Below are 19,754 nucleotides of genomic sequence, written 5' to 3'. Positions count from 1 at the left end.
TTTTTTTAAATAATTGAATGGATGCTATCTTTTGAACTCTTGGAATGAAAACAAACTGAGGTTTCTACCCTTCTTTCATGATTTTTCATGTTCATCACTATTTCAAAATAAAGGTCTAAGAGTATGAACATATTATTGTTGCAAATTGATAAATTACGGCTCCTCTGTAATTTATTTTGAAAATCAATCACCAAATATGGAAACTAGAGATTGTAAGCTTTCAAATGATATATAGTTTGTCAAGATTAGTTTAGGTTTAGTATAGGATATTACTGTTTTAAAAATGTAAAGGATTTGGGCCCACCGGTGGGCCCGTGACACTTAAGGGGTTAAAAAGCCATTACAAAAACACTCTGCTTTTTCTTTAAAAACGAAGAAAAAGTGCACTTTCCCCACGGTCCCTTACTCGCATCTCCGTCTAGAGCGAGCTTTCCCGGCGAAACTCACATTGCGGCTGCTTTTGAGGGGCAGTGCTTATTATATATAGCGAAAATACAGAAAATTAAGCTTGTGAAACATTGTTAGCCTTGCCTTTTTAGCGGCAATAGGGTTTAAATCATTTTTGGCCAAGTCGTTTAGGAGGTATTGCCATTTTTCAGCGAATATGTCTGGGGAATATCGAAAACAAAACTAACTTTACCCCGATTCCTTATCGTTGGTTACAGTCCTGTTAGTATTTGGGCCTGAGGCTGGACATTTTTTTATTGAACTCTCAACAGTAACCTTTCAAAGTGAAACAACAAAAAATGATTTTTTTTTAATAAATCAGTCAGAAATGGAACAGTTTTCTGAGAATGAATGTAACATTACAATGAGGGCAGAGCCATAGATGAGCTGCTCTGGGACTGGAAACATTTTGAACATGAACAATGGCTAGGAGGTCAATGTATTACGTAACAAACGGTGTCCACAAAGGCAGCTGACGCACCGCTTGCGTTCATCATTCCCACTGAAGGAAGGGTCTGTGGTCTCGTGCAGGTTCCTCTGGGGGCGGGGCTTCTGAGAGGGGGCGGGGCTCTGCAGAGAGGGCGTGTCACAACATCCGGGCTCTTGTGACGCGCATGACAGCCGTTGTAATAAAACAACTCAAGACGACAGTAAATACCAAAGAGAAGCAGACGCTCCGTCAACAAATACATGTACCCGTCAGACACCGCAGAACGGGGACTCATGATGATTCCACAGTGCGCAGAGGTCGATACATGTACAAGCATGCTGTTGCCCCCTCAGTAAGCGGTAAGTGAATGTAATTCGCTCTTATTCGGTGTATGATAGCACTATGCTATCGCCTCAGCTTTAACTTAGGCCTCAGGTACCTGTTGTGCCGATTCATTAATGATTTACCAGCATTAACATGCTCATTATACGGTAAAAATAACGTTTAAAGTTTTTCAAGGGCATTATGTGGCAATACGTCTAACTCTTGTGAACGCGTGACAGACTGTGAGTGGCTAACTGGGTTAGCAGTGTGTGAATCTGTTGGACACTACGACTGTGTTTCAAAACCTGTGCCGATGCCTACCTAGACAGCATCTGGCCATCCCTTCTGGGACTGATGCTGTCTAGGCTGTATTTAGGTTTCAGACGCATACTTTGTTTAACCTGTTTATCTGTGTGATCATCACAATCACTCGTTCCTATTGGCGTTTTATGCATAGTCTGTCTTAAATATTTGTGGTCTAGTGAGCTTTAGACATGTACCACAAAAGTTAATGTCGTCATATGATACTGAACTACCATTATCACTGTACAATTTAAAGAAAGAAAGAAACGCATGATGATATTTAGCATTATAAAAAACATCTTTGTAAATTAGACTTCATTTTCTTGTTTTACTTCTATGAGGATCACCATGTAGCTGTTACAAACATTAAAGTGTTAGTTCACCCAAAAATGAAAATGATCTCATGACTTATTCACCCTCAAGCCATCCTAGGTGTATATGACATTCTTTCAGCCAAACACAATTGGAAATATATAAGCGGTTTCAAGCTTTATAATGGGAGTGAATGGTGCCTTAGACTTCGAAGCCCAAAAAAGCGCATCCATCCATCATAAAAGTGCTCCATACGACTCCAATGGGTTAATAAAGGCCTTCTGAAGCAAAGCCATGTGTTTTTGTAAGACAATTTATCCATATTAATAACTTTATAAACTATAATCATTGGCTTACGGTAACGTACGTGAGTCTAGGACTGGTGGAAGAGTGACCTCTGACCCGACGCGTGACGTATTGATGAACACGGAAGCGCAGAGGATGGTCATGAAAACACCGGTCATGGATTAGAAGTCTAAAACGAGAATTTTTAAAGAGAATTGTCAGAGGACCTTGAGTTTGTTACCCAGTCCTGTTTGTTTGAACCACAAGAGGCTAAGCTACTCAGAGGTCAGAGGTCACTCCTCCGCCGAAACTAGGCTCTCTCGTGGACCGTTGTTACTGGAAGCTAGTGATTACACTTTATAAAGTTATGAATATGGATAATTTTCTTACTCGAACGCATCGGTTTGCTTCAGAAGGCCTTCATTAACCCCTGCAGAGTCGTATGGATTACTTTTATGAATGGATGGATGCACTTTTTTTTGTGCTTGCCTTCAAAAATAAATGGTACCATTCACTCCCATTATAAAGCTTGCAAGAGCCAGGATATTTTTTGATACATCTCAGAATGTGTTTGGCTGAAAGAAGAAAGTCACATACACACCTTGGATGTCTTGAGGGGGAGTACATTTTTAGGTGAACCTACCCTTTAGTTATGCAATTGAAATGACATTGATGTTTATAATGCATGCTTACTGATACGCCGACATCTCTCTAGTGTGCAGGTGAAACAAACACTGAGATCTGGGACCGTTCCACTCTTCCACCTGGAAGCCTCTTCACCGCCTCGGCACTTAACGTATGCGTTTACATGAAGAGGGGCGAGAAACCCGAGGGATACAGACAGATGCGACCCAAGACGTTCCCTGCGAGCAACTACAGTGGCAACAGTCAACAGATGCTGCAGGAGATCCGAGAGAGCCTGAGGAACCTCTCCCGGCCCTCGGATGCTCCCAAGGCCGACGGGAGCGCCGGGAAGGGGCCGCCGGACGACCCCAGGCAACAGGGGCGCAGCACCAACCCCAGGAACCCCCACCACCACCGAGCCCTGCAGGAGATCCGCAGATCACTCATGCCCTTCGCTTTCAATGAAACTACCTCCAGTGGACCCAGCGCTGACATCAACCAGCACATGTTGCAGGTGCTGCAGGACGCCGGCTTTGATGAGGTACAGCTGAACATACTGACATGAGAAGTTCGACTCTTCTTCCCCCCCTCATATGCGTCATGTCAATCATTTGTGCCAGGAATGTTCTCTCCTGTCGCTTCATAATTTCGCTTATTTGAGGAATGACAGTCACGGTATGTTGCCAGACCAGCTCTGGTTGAAGAAGCGAGCTCAACGTGTCATACTCATGCTCACCAACAACAATGTGGGTGTGTGATGTACATATTTTAGTTTTCTCCAATACGATGAATTGCTCTGCATTCCTCGTGAAATAGATGGATGTTCATACAGATTGACAAAACAGATTTTGGTCTCTAACTCTGGTTGTACAGGCAGACAGAAAATGCTTCAGTATACTTTAATAACGATAATATACAGTCAGAAACCCAGATAAGTCATGAAGTCAAGTCACCTGTATTTTTACAGCGCTTTTTACAATACATATTGTTTCAAATCAGCTTTACAGAGATAACAGGAAAATAATGCAACAAAGTTTGTTTCTAGAATTACGACGTTCAGTGATGGTTCATTTGTGTTGTAAAAAAGTTATTAATTTAGTTCATTTATATATGTCGCCGCTCTGGAGAAAACCGTGATGTCGTCGTCCAGCTCAGTTCAGTTCTCATATAATGGTGTAAATGCCGGCTGATCAATAATATTGTTGAATATTAAATGTCCCCAACGAAGCAAGTCAAAAAGCCAAAGGCGACAGGGTGATGATCAGGACTCAATGGGATAACGTAGTCTGCCGCTTCACAATTATTACATGGTTGCGCTTGCCAAATAACTAAAAATACAAGGTCATGAAATAGTGATTTGAGCGCAAAATGAGTTTATTCTGTGACTAGAATGTGTTCGGTGACGTGAAACTGCTTGGGACATGATTTATATGCACAAAATATCTGACCGCAGATGCCATGACCAATCACAATTAAGAGCTCTAGACAGCCATGGAATAATATAACAATATCATACAAATGCAAATGAAATGTTCAGGAGCGATCCGTGTTCGCAGCTCTGAACTGTGAGCTCAGAGATACCAGTGCAACTTGTTTCCCCTTTTGGCATTTCACTAGAGCCAATGTTACACGGACTCTCATTAGTAGTAGTCAAACAATAGTTAATTTGAATACCTTATTTCCTTAGATAAAAGTCAGCTCAAAGTGTTTATGTATGGACAACAAATCATGTCTTCAGATGCATTGTGAATGCCAGTTCTTTATAAATGTGTCTGGTAAGTGGATGTCACTCCATCATCCTCCTCTGTGTTCGTACAGGAGATGGTGGTCCGTGCGCTGAAGCAGACGAACAGCCGGAGCGTGGAGGCAGCCATCGAGTACATCAGTTGGATGAACTTCCAGGAGCCTGCGAGGGAGCAGATCACAGCCGCCGCGGCACGTCCTATGAACACGGGGATGAAGCAAACGGGTACGCAACACCACTGAGAGACACTTCAGTTTGATATCAGTCAAAGTCTGCTAAGGGGTTAGAATGAAACGACAGCTTTAAAAAGTGATTTTTCACTATAATTTACAACAGGATCTGAATTTTCATGGCTTTTAAAAAAAAGATGAGTCAACATCGACGGACATTTTTATGCAAAAACTACACATTCTGACTCTGACAATCCTGGTTTTAATATTTTCAGTAATTTTCTATTCTTGACATCTTTTTTTCCCCATAATTTTGGCAGTGGATGAACTGTTAAAGGAACACTCCGACTTTTTGGGACTTTAGCCTGTTCACCTTATCCCCCAGAGTTAGATAAGTCCATACATACCTTTTTCATCTCCGTGCGTGCTGTAACTCTATCTGACGCACCCACCGCTAGCCTAGCTTAGCACAAAGACTGGATGTAAATGGTTGCAGCTAGCATACTAATCCAAATAAGTGACAAAATAGCGCAAACATTTTCCTATTTACATGTTGTGATTTGTATAGTCACAGAGTGTACAAAAAACGAAGTCACATGAGACACAGACATATTTTAACCGTATAAATACTGGGAACTATATTCTCTGAAGGCGAAGCACTGCTACTTGGGCGGAGTGATAACCGCAGCACCCGAGACGCGCTCTCTGCTCCTCACCACGGCGCGTCTCAGGTGCTGTGGTTATCCCTCCGCCCAAGTAGCAGTGTTTCGCCTTCAGAGAATATAGTCGCCTTCAGAGAAGATAGTTCCCAGTATTTATACGGTTAAAATATGTCTGTGTCTCATGTGACTTTGTTTTTTGTACACTCTGTGACTATACAAATCACAACATGTAAATAGGAAAATGTTTGCGTTATTTTGTCACTTATTTGGATTAGTATGCTAGCTGCAACCATTTACATCCAGTCTTTGTGCTAAGCTAGGCTAGCGGTGGGTGCGTCAGATAGACTTATAGCACGCACGGAGATGAAAAAGGTATGTATGGACTTTTCTAACTCTGGGGGATAAGGTGAATAGGCTAAAGTCCCAAAAAGTCGGAGTGTTCCTTTAAATGAGTGATCTTGAGATATGAGTCCCTGTAGTCGTGCAATTTGACTCGTATGCTAATGTAAGATTTAGAAACTCGATAGGTGATTTTTATAAAATGTAGTTTGATCAGTATCTTCTCAGTTGTCTAAAAGATTTAAGGCAATTATCAAAGTTTGATTAAAATGTTGTTTAATTTTCCAGTAAAAGATGATGCATTTCTACGTTACATTTAAAGGGTTAGTTCACCCAAAAATGAAAATGATGTCATTAATGACTCTCCCTCATGTCGCTCCAAGCCCGTAAGACCTCCGTTCATCTTCGGGACACAGTTTAAGATATTTTAGATTTAGTCCGAGAGCTTTCTGTCCCTCCATTGTAAATGTATGTACGGTATACTGTCCTTGTCCAGAAAGGAAATAAAGACATCATCAAAGTAGTCCATGTGACATCAGTGGGTTAGTTAGAGTGTGTTGAAGCATCGAAAATACATTTAGGTCCAAAAATAACAAAAACTACGACTTTATTCAGCATTGTATTGTCTTCCGGTTCTGTTGTGCACCTGTCCTTAAACTGGCCTTATTACACAGAGCATTCTTAACACTGAGTCATTTAGACAACCAAGAGGCTTTTTTTTTTGCATAACTCTCACTGTATAAAAATCCTTTTGGCAGTCTGATCAACATGACTGCTTTTGCTTTGTTCATTCATCTGATTGGTAAGGGTTGAGTGCAGTGCATTAGGTGAAGTGCTCTTGCCGACTTCAGTAGGTTATCCAGGTATTCCAGGAATACTAAACATTTTCATACTAAATTATACTCTGAACATGGCTGTTGATTAGCTATGATAGAGTTGCAGAAGTGGAACTGAGCGCTTGTGAACTAACATTATAAGTGTGATGGATCGCGATTGGGTGAAACTTTGAAATGTGCATGAAAAGTCATTAACAGGGCTGACTGGCTGACAATTTTCATCAATCGAATATAAATCATAATTGATTGAGTTGTCATTACTAGGGCTGGGTACCGAGTTCGGTACTTTTTAGGTACCGACCGAATTACCTCGATACTACCGAGTATCGAAACATGTCTTGTTTTTCGGTACCAAATTTCGGTACCTAAGTGGTTAATCTCGTCAACGTCAGTGAAACAATAAGCATTCAGTATGATTGGCTGTGGCGGAAAAACACTAGTTTACGCGGCTGCCCAGAGACGCGGCTCGTCGCACGTGAGGCTGTAGTGTGTGTGTGTGTTAGAAGCGCACAGAATACACTTGAGAGTAATGGTGTGTTCACACCGAACGCGAATAGAGCGTCAAATACGCGTATATCGCGTCTAGTCAGACGCTTAAATCTTCCGCTCGAGTTCAAATTTTTCAACTTGCGCAGAAGACGTTCGCGGCAAACGCATAATTCGCGACGCCCGCGAATGATGCGTCTATTCACGTCTTTGCATTGACTTTGTATGTAATCTACTCGCACAAATAATTAAATTCGCTTTCGGTGTGAACAAGCCATTAGTAAACACTTGTTCATTAATAAATAATTAAAATATCTCCTTGCTATTGTTTCCACATCCATAATTATTAGGCTACTTTTGCCAGTGCTTTGCGGCAAGCTTCACGTGCTGAGCGCGAGGCAAATATCCCGCCCCCCAGTAGCCTATATTTAATTTAATTCACATTTATTTGTATAGCATTTTTCACAATAGATATCGTTTCAAAGCAGCTTTACAGAAAATGCATGTGTCTAAATTACAATTTAGAGTGATCTGTTATCAGAGGTGACAGTGTAATGCATTTCAATTAATTTTCATTCAGTTTCATTGTTAAACAATGCATTAAGGCAGAAACAATGAGCTCATTGAAGTAAAGAGTATGTTGTTAAATGATTAGGAAACATAGAAAACTTAAGCATTGGTGCTTTTTTACAAACTCAAAATATGAGTTTAAAAAAGTAAACAAACTGAAAAAGAAAAAAAATTAGGTAATGTTATATTGTTAAAACTGGTTACATAAAATTGGTATCGAAAAAAGTATCGTTCAGGAACTGGTATCGAAGTCAAGGTATCGGTATCGGTATCGAACATTTTGTTACGATACCCAGCCCTAGTCATTACCCAGCCCTATAGTCATTCAATTGTTGATTTAAGGTAATACTCCAAAGTTCATGCAAATAGCAGTGACACAATGCAACTGTTGATGGGTGTGCATTTAGTGCAGCTCAGATGATCTGTCAGTGTAACGGCACCTTAATATGGCCAAGTTGAGATTTCTCTCGGGCCCTTAAATGTAAATAAACAGGCTTGTTAACAGGGCTTCTGAAATTCCTGCACAGAGGCTCCGGTTAGTATTATTGATTGGTGTCACGATTCGATACATATCACAATACTGAACTCACGATACGATATTATTGCGATACTCTAAGGCATATAGTAGAAGGTTATCAAATTTACTGTTGATTTAAAATGCTAAATTTTATATTACATTGTGTGTGTAAATGAACAGTCTTGGACTTGGTGCTGGAAACCCAAAGCACAGGACAATAGAGACACCAGAATAACAATATTCATGATTCTGAAGCTGAAAATACTGAATTATTTTAGACGAATATGCTTGCACTCCATCAGTGACTTAATAGATATATTTAAAATAATGTAGGACACTTTTTACTGTTAACATCAGACAATTGGCGTTATCAGGACCCACAAATATTCCCCCATTGCATTATTATTTTATATTTTCTTTCTCACACAGTAATGTTTATTTTAGGTGAACTACACAATACTCATTGTCACTATCCACGATGCATATTTTAGCATTATTGTATTGCGATATATTGTTACACCCCTATTGATTTATGGATGTTTTTTTTCTAGCTCCATCCCAAATTCAACAGACAGTGTTGCGGCGCCAAAGCTGGAAGGGTTCAAAGGAATCACTGGCCCCACAGCGCCACAGTGCTCTAATGACCGATGGCATGATTTACCGTCCCAGCAGCCCTGGACCTCAAAGTGACCTCTCACGGCCCGCTACCTTTCCTCAAAACCTTTCTGCTGCAGCCAGCGGCCAACGAGTGAACCCTCGGCAGGTGCGTAGCATCACTCCTCCTCCCTCCTCATGGGACTCCAATCCCTCAACCAAGCGGTATTCTGGGAACTTGGATTACCTGGTGCCCCGGATCTCTCCTGTGCCTCAGGGGCCCCGACCCGACGGCTACATAAACCCTCCGCCCCAGAATCAACGAGGGCTCAGTCCAGTGCCTGTGGGTCGGCAGCCCATCATCATGCAAAACTCCGGGAACAACAAGTTCACCTTCCCTCCATCCTGGCCTCAGAATGGCGCCATGCAAGGGGAATACATGGGCATTAATAACAGGCAGCCGCCGCCTCCTCCATATCCAATGCACCAGTCCAACAGACAGAGTCCCACGGCCCAGCAGATGCAATCCAGCGCGCTTTCCAACCCCTCAAACGGAAACAACCTCCCCTCAAGCATGCTGGTGCCCAACCGCAACAGCCACAACCTCGATATGTACAACCTTGGAGGGCTTCCCCAGGTCAGACCTCAGACTTCGCCCAATCAGGACGCTCCTCCATCATGGCCCCACAGCGCTCCGGGCCGCTCCAACTCCTTCACCAGCGGGCGCCAGTGCACCTCCGTGCCCAGCTCTCAGCCCTCCGCCACGACCGTCACCACCATCACACAGGCGCCCGTCCTGCAGCCGGTGAAGAGCATGCGTGTGCAGAAGCCAGAGCTGCACACGGCCGTCGCCCCTACGCACCCGCCTTGGCTTCAGCAGCCGCCCACTGCGTATCAGGAGCCGAGCGCAGAAGTGCCCAGCTACCAGGGCCCGCCGCCTCCCTATCCCAAACACCTGCTTCAGCAGCAGCCGCCGCCTCCAGGGTACGACCCCACGCCCAAACCCGGCAGCAGGGAGGAGGACGGGGCGGAGCACGACACCGACACGGACAGCAGCTGCTCCGGCGAGAAGAGTCCCGAGGCCTCGGAGGAGCGCGAGAAGAAGCTCATCACCACCTCTCCCGTGCCGGTGCGCCGACTCAAGCGGGACGAGGAGCGCAAAGGGGAAAGCAGAGTTCCCATGTACTCGCCGCAGGCTTTCAAGTTCTTCATGGAGCAGCATGTGGAGAACGTCCTGAAGAACCACCAGCAGAGGCACCGAAGGAAGAAGCAGCTGGAGAGCGAGATGCAGCGGGTTAGCATGCGGTTCTTCAGCGACACATACTCTCACAATGCTCTCTGCTCCCTGTACTGTTGACTTTAACTTCACATCTTTTTCCCTTCATTTTTTTCCTGCCCTTTTATTCTCTTTCTTTGTCTGTCTGTCTTCCATATCTTTCAGTTTGTGGATCTCCTCTGTAAGCTGCCTTCTTCTCTCGTCTTTTCTTTGTCTGATCAACTGGTTTTCATAGTTTAAAGGTTTCTTCTGGAGTAGTCGTCACTCAGTGTGTGGTAAAGTAAGACCCTGTCAGTTGGACGGCATGCATGAGTGTATAAGTCTTCCTTAAATATGTTTTCACGAGCTCTTTTCTAAAGCTCTTCTGAGCTGCCTACATCATCACTTAGCATCATAGCTTTTATGTTGAAACGGCATGTAGCGTAATGGACATATTATTGGCTAAAACTTTCAGCAAAAATGCTAGGTGTCTGTTGCAGAGAATGCAATCCCAGAATTTAATGTTCTGGCCTCTGTGAGGTCTGTCTAATTAAAAATAGATTTTTGCCTAATATTTATGCACACAAAAGCAACATTCACACACCTTAAAAGCCTTACAGCATTGGGAATAAAAGAGTGCATACCTATATGTATTAATTATGCTAATCAGAATATTGTCACTAATCCCAAACTCAACTTAAAATGAAGCAAGTCAAGACTTTTGTGATTGCTGTCTGAATGACACACAGAGTTGCTTCCTCATTTCGATGGCCACTTAGGATGTTTTGTGATGGTTAGGATAGCAAACTATTTAGACGGGTCACTGGGCTTTAGAACGGAGCTACTGTATGATCTGAAGGGTTTCCTGCATTTCTGGTTTAAGCTCACATCTACTCCCACATGGGATCCATCCAGTGTTTTCACATTTCCTGCGCTGATTGAGGGGTACGGGTTGGAATCATAGACGTATATCTAAATCTGCATGTTTCATAACCCACCTCACACTGTGCATTTTTAATTGCTGCTACTTGGCTGCTCGTTATTTTTTTTTTTATTGAACTATTATCGTGTTCCAGTGTAGTAGGGTTATGATAGCATTTCAGTAAAGTACCAATTTTCATACCAACACAGCATTATTTAAAAGTAAATGTTTAACACGGTTGATTTATTACATGCCTCTGAGGCTTTTTTTGTAATCAACATTTAATATTTTCAGGTCAAAATTGACATTAATGTATAATGGAAAGTGTTTTTTTTGTTGGGGCGCACTGAAATTTCACCAGTTGAAAATCTGAGCCCAAAAATATGAATGGAAATCTAAATGGATTGAATACCCGGTAACAGAAAACAAGGTTCTTGCAGTAAAGAGCATGCAGTTATTTATAGTTGATGAGATGCATGTGATCTGATAAGAAAGCATGCAGGGATATCCAGGGGGATTTCAGTTGAAATTCAAGTGACATTGCAAATTCAGTTTACATTTGCATTTCCTAGTTGTGCAAGAACAATGTATGACTAAAATAGGGGTGTAACGATACACAATTTTATCGTGATATATAAATGCGACGATATGTATCGTTGATGTAAACGATATGATTCGCTATATAGTTAGTTTAATCCATGACTCGGCTTACTGTATTTAAAGGTATAGTTCGTCTAAAGAATGTTATTCTGTCATGTACTCCCCATCATGTCATTTCAAACCAATAAGATTTTCGTTTAACTTCCAAACACCATTTTTTTTTTAATGATATCTGAGAAATTTATGTCCCTCCATTTAAAGTCCATTACTCTAAAACTTAAAAGATCCAATAAATGTAATAAAGGCATCGTAAGAATAATCAATCGAGTGGTCTAATCCAAATCTTCTGAAGAGACACAGTGGCTTTTAGCCTATACGATGAACAGATTTACAACAACACGCAAACTGTATTAAACAAGCGCGGCTGAGATCCAACAAATGCCTGCATTGAAAGCGCGAGTACTGTGTGGAAGAAAAAAAGAAAGCTTACAGAGTATTTTATTTGTGGGTCCTGATAATAATAAAGTAGTAGTAATAATAAAAAACTTTATTTTGGCTCAAAATATCGCGATCGTGTCGTGAGGTCAGTACCGTGATTTGTATCGAATCGTGACGTGTGTATCGTTACACCCCTACTTCAGTAGTAAATAATAGTTTTGATCCCTGTAGGAAACCCTGTGCATTGCATGCTTTGCTGTTCTTCAGTGCTGGACGCTGCCGAATGGTGTTTGTTGTCTGAAATTATTTCAGTAGTTTACTTAATCTGTGTGTTGTGTGAGCAAGTTTGCCTGTGTTTTTGTACAAGTGTGTGTTTTGTGAGGGCTGTTGTAACCGCGTGTGTGGTGTGTTCAGGTGGGCCTTTCGGGCGACGCACAGGAACAGATGCGCATGATGCTGTCCCAGAAGGAATCCAACTACATCCGCCTCAAGCGCGCCAAAATGGACAAATCCATGTTTGATAAGATCAAGACTCTGGGAATTGGGGCGTTTGGAGAAGTGTGTTTGGCTCGGAAAGTGGACACGGGAGCGCTGTACGCCATGAAGACCCTCCGTAAAAAAGACGTCCTGTTGAGAAACCAGGTGGCCCATGTGAAAGCTGAGCGGGACATTCTCGCTGAAGCAGATAATGAGTGGGTCGTCCGCTTGTACTACTCCTTCCAGGATAAAGATAACTTGTATTTTGTCATGGACTACATCCCTGGCGGGGACATGATGAGCCTTCTGATCAGAATGGGCATTTTCCAAGAGGACTTGGCTCAGTTTTACATCGCAGAGCTCAGCTGTGCTGTGGAAAGCGTCCACAAAATGGGTTTTATCCATCGAGACATCAAACCCGACAACATCCTGATTGATCGTGATGGACACATCAAACTGACTGACTTTGGCCTGTGCACGGGCTTCCGGTGGACTCACGACTCCAAATACTACCAAAGCGGTAAGCCCAACAACTCGGAGACCAAAACACATGTTTGATGACTTGACCCCATGACTTTGCCAGTATACCTATTTCAATGCCAATAGTTACTTCGTTGTTGTTTTAGGCTACTGTTGTAGGTAATGTAGCCTTGCCAGTCATTTAATGCTTTATGCATATAACGTGTTAATTACATCAACCTTAAAGGCACACTAAGATTTGTGGATTACAATGTCCAAAAACCACTAGAACAATGTTATATATATATATTTATGCTTTTGTACTTACATTATCCCAAATGTTTCCAAGAATGATTAAATCCAGAGAAATAAGCAATTTTAACCAGGACACGAACCCCGTCCGTGCGTCGCCTATCAATGACATCATACCCGCGTTACCGCTTTTATTTAGTAGAAACCATGGAAACACCAGACGCTTTAATGTATTATGTGTTTTATTAGACAAGGGAACAACTGTTTGGATGCATTTATAGACAGAAAACTAATTGTTATATCAACACCGTTAGTCTTTGGTTTAAATCTCGTTTTCTTGATTTACCGCGAGTAGCCTGTTTTACTAGCCTGACTTCGTCATACTCATATTCTAGTCAGAAAGTGAGTCTGATACTGCTCCATAGGGCTTTGATTATGAGGCGTGTCTTAACCGAACCAGGAAAAAACAAACAAACTCTGCACTCAATTGGATAGACCTACAACCAATCAGAGCAACGTATAGTTGCTTAGCATAGTTTCAACAGAACTGCACGCACGCTGGAAGTAGTAGTAAAATAATGTGTGTTGCTTCTTTTACTTGGTCCTCCATGAGTGCGACCAAAGGAGAAACCACAACGACCGCAGGGTTTTCATTGCGTCCCATCTTCTTAGCGACCATCGGAGCCAGCTGATAAAATAAACTTTTGCCGAATCCCGTAGGAAGGACGGCAAACACATCTTTCCGATCGACAAATGCCTTGATTGCAGTTCCCTGTTCGTCTTTTAAAATGAATGCGCTGTCGATTTCTTTTACAACAGACGCGATAGCGGGATCTCTACATCTCAGTTCTCCAGCTGCAGTGATCTCTGAGGGAAACCAGTTCAACCCAAGCGCTCTTTGATAACGTGATGATTACGTCCCTGCAGATCATCTGTCCATCATCGTATAAAGCCCGCCCTGGCAATTTGATTGGCCCGACGATTTCTGAACTGATCATAATTACTCCTCAATGGATCGAGTCCAGACCGAACTTCCCGACCAAAAAATGTTGTGGGCGGGGTTCGGGCTGGCATCCAGGCTAATGTTTTACCATACCTAACATTGATCTAGCTCACTGCAGTGTGCAACAAGTGTCTCACATAGTAGCCACAGATTAGCATTATAACAACTTTCAACACACTCAAATGTAAATAAACTGTTACCCCACATTCATGACACAATAAAAGCTCCGCTACTCTCGATGTATCTAAAGTGTTACTCCACCTATATGACCGGGAGAAGCAGAAGAGGTCGTTTTCAATAACAGCTCCGCTGCTCTCGAGACGAAATCACGGCGTCTTTTTAATAAGTGCCCTCTAGCGGTGAAAAATTACATAGTGTGCCTTTAAAGTCCCCATGAATTCAAAATTGTCCATACTTACTTTGTTTGCCTAAATTGATCGGTTTGTGGTGAACAATTCATTCATGTAAGTCAATCCACACAAAAACATTTTTTGGCTTCGTTATCTTTAATCAAAATCTGAAATTTCCCCTCCCCTCTGCGTTGGTGGACCTTCCCTGATGACGTAGGTTTGACGGTTTGGGCGTCTTCTTAACATCCGTAACCACGCCCCTCCAACTGACAGTAGACAGGCTGAATGACAACACCTACTTTTCTAGATCCAATCAGGTGCTAGTTGGGAAAAAAGCCACGCCCACTATTTTGCCTCATTTAGTATTCCGTTTCTCTCGGAAATACGTCACAACACTGGAGAAAAGTCGTTTGCAACTTCCGGTTCACGGGGACTTTAATGTAATGACGTTTAAAAAAATATTACAATAGCAAATAATGAAAGATTTGAAAAGGAAGTGTCACCAGTGCTTCCGCCTCTAAAAAGCCTCCTCAAAAGTGTGTTTTAGTGGGAAGTAGTCGTCTACAAACCACTGCAAAATCACATTCAGGTCTGACTGACATTCTGAGACTGAACACACACTTTTTACCATCACATCAGAGTGACTTTGTTCATATTTATGGACCCTAGCGTTATTGTTCACTATTGGATAATGAATGATGTTGAAGCGGTGTGTCTGTGTGTTGTCAGGGGATCATGTGCGGCAGGACAGCATGGACTTCAGTAAGGAGTGGGAAGATCCCGCGAGCTGCCGCTGTGGGGACCGACTGAAGCCGCTGGAGCGCAGGGCCGCTCGACAGCATCAGCGCTGCTTGGCTCACTCGCTGGTGGGCACGCCCAATTACATCGCCCCCGAGGTCCTGCTGCGCACAGGTGTGTATGCCACAACACGACCGCCTGTAAAAAAATATCCATTTCTTGATTTTGATGGATTCTTAGTTTCCATATTGATTCTTAGATCCCAAGAATCGATCTTTCAGTCTATGCTTCGTAGCGTCCCTTCCATCTAATAAATCACAAAAAGCTTTGTTCTGATATGAAACGTCTCATCTCTCAAATTATGTCAATTTTATTCTTAAATTCAAACAATAAATACCGTTTTGGCTCCCTTTAATGTGGCACGACAGATCATATATAGCGCCTTCAGTTCAAGAGAAGCGCACATGAGCTGATCATCTCTTCTGCTTTACTGCTAGTTACAGTATGAAATTAACATGAATGAACATCAGAAGGTATGTTTAAAAGATATAGTACAACTTCCTGAAATCTGTGTAATCGCTCAGAGCTTAAACCGCAGATAGACCTCAATAAAACAGCTTGTAAACAATGTCACGTAATGTTGAATTTACCTCAGAAAAGCCATTCAATGTCCAAAAACTCGTTAGTCAGCTAGAAAAATTAACTTCGCTAGGAGCATTTTGATAAATATATGCACTATATTGTATAATCATTGTATTTCTACTAACCTGTTCTTCAGTATTTAATGTGTGTGAATATATCTGTCATGTTTTTATGACAAACCACTATTTAAATGTTTATATTGAGTAGAAATATAACAGTAGAAATTCCTGTGAAGTTAACAGTGTTTTTGGCCATGTACTGTACCTGACAGGCCTCAATTAATCCATATTGAATCAAATCGTGAAATGTGTGTCAGTGTTCACGCGCTCATCGGAAACGTCTGTGATTGGCTACAATGATCAACACACGGTAGTGTTTGAAAGTGTTTTGAACATGGGAGCGGGAGCGTTTGAAAGCTCAAGCACAGATCCGCTGATAGACGCCTGCTCTCAAACACTCCCGTCTGTATCTGTGCAAGCGCTCGGTGAAGAGCGTCATTTATGTATATTTACAACATGTTTTTGAAGCGCCGATCATTGTAGCCAATCACAGACGTATCTGATGAGCGCGTGAACACAATGGCCAATCAGAGGGGTTTATGATTCCGCTCAACAGAACCCCTGGTTTATAATATGTTGTAAAGCACCACAGAACCTTCCACTGCTGTAAACTCGAGATTTCATCACCCTTTAAATTGACGAAAGTGAATTGATTGAAATTTTTTGTTTACCCTAGGTTACACGCAGCTCTGTGATTGGTGGAGTGTGGGTGTCATCCTCTATGAGATGTTAGTCGGTCAGCCTCCTTTTCTGGCAACAACTCCTCTCGAGACCCAGATGAAGGTGAGAATATATTTTGCTCTATAATTTTGTAATGGACATATGCAGCATTAACTAGAAGATTATAATTTTGTAATGGACATATGCAGCATTAACTAGAAGATTTCACATTTAAATCAACAAGATCTTCACCAGACATTTATGCACCTCTTGATGGAAATAACATCACAACATGTATGTCCATCAAGAGGAGCATCAGTGTTTGGGGAAGATCTTGTATTGTCAGTGCAAGAGTCCAGCTCTCTGTAAAGTCCAGCACATCCTGAAGACTTTCCCTGAGTTTAAGATCTGGGGCCTCATGTATAAACGTTGCGTATGCACAAAATGGGCATAGAAATGTGCGTACGCATTTTTCCACGCACATATCGGGATTTATAAAAAATAAACTTGGCGTAAATAAGTGCGCACCTTAATAAAGTGCATCCTTATGATCAAATCAATAAATAAAAAATAAACTTCCTAAAAAATATTTTGAGCAGGCACACACAGACATCAAGAATCAGCCTGTGAATCTCAACAATGGTGACAATTATAATGCATGTTGCAGTGCATTCTGGGTACCACCAATCAAAACTCATTCATGGCTCCCATCATGCATTGCTGCATGAATAAATAATGAGCTTATGATCTGTTTGTCACCATTGCTGAGATTCATAGGCTGATTCTTGATGTCTGTGTGTGCCTACTCAGGATATTCTTTAAGAAGTTTATTTTTTATTTCTTGATTTGATCATTTGAATTTCATTGAAAAGCCTAAAAATAGTATGCTCTACACTGACAATGCTGCTATTATTCGAAAGGTTAACTTAACTCAGAAATTCGGTTTAATATGAGTACAGTGACTCAGGTCAAACGATTGTGAAATAATGATTATGTTAAACACAACCAACACCATCAGATGACCTTTGTTTATTGTTCATCCGGCTGTTATAACTCATGTACAGCAACCAAACAAAATCTAAAGTTAATAAGTTAATGGTCAAGAGCCCAACTAAAACACACACTTATCTCCATAATGGTGACTTAAACATTCCGGTTTTCTCCTTCAGAGATTCTGCTTGTTAACATCAGGTGTCTTCAATAATGCTCAATCATCACTCAATTATTCACTTAATTAACTCATTAGCTCAGAGTTTAATTGGGTCGCTTAAAATGACCAAATTCCATGATGTTGAAGTTACATGAACATATTATGTTTGTTTAACGAAACATAGTTATGTGGAACCGGTGGAACCTGTTTACATAAAAAAGTTAAGTAAAGCCAACATATCATTTTTTTGAGTGCATTAACTACATTTTTATGTAACCTTCTTCTAAAGACTCTTAAGCATTTGCCCATTTAAATCCAAACAGAGACTTTATTTTGGCCAGGCGGTGTTTGTGGTCTATGTTTGCTCATGTCATGAACACTTAGTTGATTCGTATAATGATGAGGTGATTGAGAGTGTGTGTGTGTCCGCCTCAGGTGATAAACTGGCAGACGTCGCTCCACATCCCGCTGCAGGCCAAGCTGAGTCCCGAGGCCACCGCCCTGATCCTGAAGCTCTGCCGCGGCCCGGACGACCGGCTCGGGAAAGACGGAGCCGACGAGATCAAAGCCCAGCCTTTCTTCAAGAGCATCGACTTCTCCACGGATCTGCGGCAGCAGCACCACGCGCCGTACATCCCTAAAATCACACACTGCACCGACACCTCCAACTTTGACCCCGTGGACCCTGACAAACTGTGGAGCGACGACGCCGACAGCAACCACAACGACACACTCAACCGCTGGTTCAAGAACGGCAAGCACCCGGAGCACGCCTTCTACGAGTTCACCTTCCGCCGCTTCTTCGACGACAACGGCCACCCGTACAGCTGCCCCAAGCCCATCGAGTGCGAGGAGTACGAGGAGGACGAGCCCGTCGACCCGTCCAAGCAGAGCCGGGACCTGGTGTATGTTTAGAGTGTGTGGTGGGGGTGGGGGGGGATCTCACTAAACTGGTCACACAAATCAAAAGCAATTATATTTTGCATGAGCATAAATGCACACAGGACCATTCACATCAGCATTGTGATAAGAACATTTAAAACCTCTATTTCTCATTACTGTAATGCAAACAAATAGCTATTATTTAAATTGTAAAGTAATTAGACATCATGGTTGTACTTCTTTTCCCACTGCTTTTACATGCTGATTTAAAAAAAAAAAGAATGACTTTGGATTATAGTAATTTTTTATGTAATCAAAAGTAAAACATTTGGACACACAACTGGAATTTTTTGGGGAAATGTGTTTAATTCTCATGAAAATGCCAACAGTTTTATTAGGTCTTAAAATAAGCTTGATTTTCTTTATGCAAAATATAATTTCTTATTTGTTTGATTTGCGAGGGCATATTTTCATGAGACGGACCTGTGTAGGATGTCTGTGTGTGTGTGTGGTGTTTTTATATGTGATCTCTTCCATCTAGCTACGGTGGTGACTGGTCGAGTCTGCCTTGACACTTTGTGCTGTATTTATTATTTTTTGTTCAGGACGCACTTGTCTGGTGCCTTTTAAACAACCGAGAATCTAATGATGCAGTGGAGCTCTGTATTTTTTACTCCTCTTTAATTTATTTAAAGACTTTTTTTAAATGGTAGTTGAAATGAGTGTTTTCTTCCTCAAATGCTGTCTTTATTTATGATCGTGTGGATTTGTGGCACAGGGACTATGAATTTATGCTTTCTTTCACCAAAACTATAAGGGAGATCATCCTGTTCTCTGGCCAAGTTAAGCTGACTGTTCATTATACAAGTTTCCAAGAAAAGAAAAAAACACTGTAAATTGTTGCTCTGTGTATTTTTTTCTTTTTTATTTATACACAAAATTTGTATATATAAGTTATGCGGTGTAAATTTGTACTTCTGCTCTTCTTAGTCCCAAAGGATATGATGTCAAAACATATTTTATGGTACATATGACTCCAGATCCTGAGCAAAACACATTTGAAAACACACTACTCTGGTTTATCTCCTTGTTACAAAGAGATCTTGCTGTGTCACTACCAAAGGCTTCAGTTTTTCTGCAAGAATGGTCGCATAACATCTTTTTATTATTCTCTTTTGTTCTGAACTCGATCCTGTGCATCTCTGAATGTAATAAGGAACTTCT

General features: G+C 41.8%; 1 protein-coding gene across 1 annotated transcript; it reads left to right on the top strand.

Moving 5' to 3' along the window:
• Window positions 1-1,053: 1,053 nt before the first annotated feature.
• On the top strand, window positions 1,054-18,699 carry lats1 (large tumor suppressor kinase 1). Its single transcript, XM_056246376.1, has 8 exons — window positions 1,054-1,236; window positions 2,817-3,266; window positions 4,544-4,694; window positions 8,601-9,937; window positions 12,273-12,855; window positions 15,129-15,311; window positions 16,515-16,621; window positions 18,084-18,699. Exons 2-8 carry the CDS (start codon window positions 2,910-2,912, stop codon window positions 18,561-18,563), a joined length of 3,198 nt encoding a protein of 1,065 aa, XP_056102351.1. The 5' UTR covers window positions 1,054-1,236; window positions 2,817-2,909; the 3' UTR covers window positions 18,564-18,699.
• Window positions 18,700-19,754: the final 1,055 nt, after the last annotated feature.

Source organism: Rhinichthys klamathensis, unplaced genomic scaffold (assembly GCF_029890125.1).
Source record: "Rhinichthys klamathensis goyatoka isolate OS25496 unplaced genomic scaffold, OSU_Roscu_1.1 h1tg000001l_1, whole genome shotgun sequence".
Lineage (NCBI taxonomy): Eukaryota > Metazoa > Chordata > Actinopteri > Cypriniformes > Leuciscidae > Rhinichthys > Rhinichthys klamathensis.
Note: the sequence above shows the minus strand (reverse complement) of the source record. Positions and strands in the feature narration are given on the sequence as shown.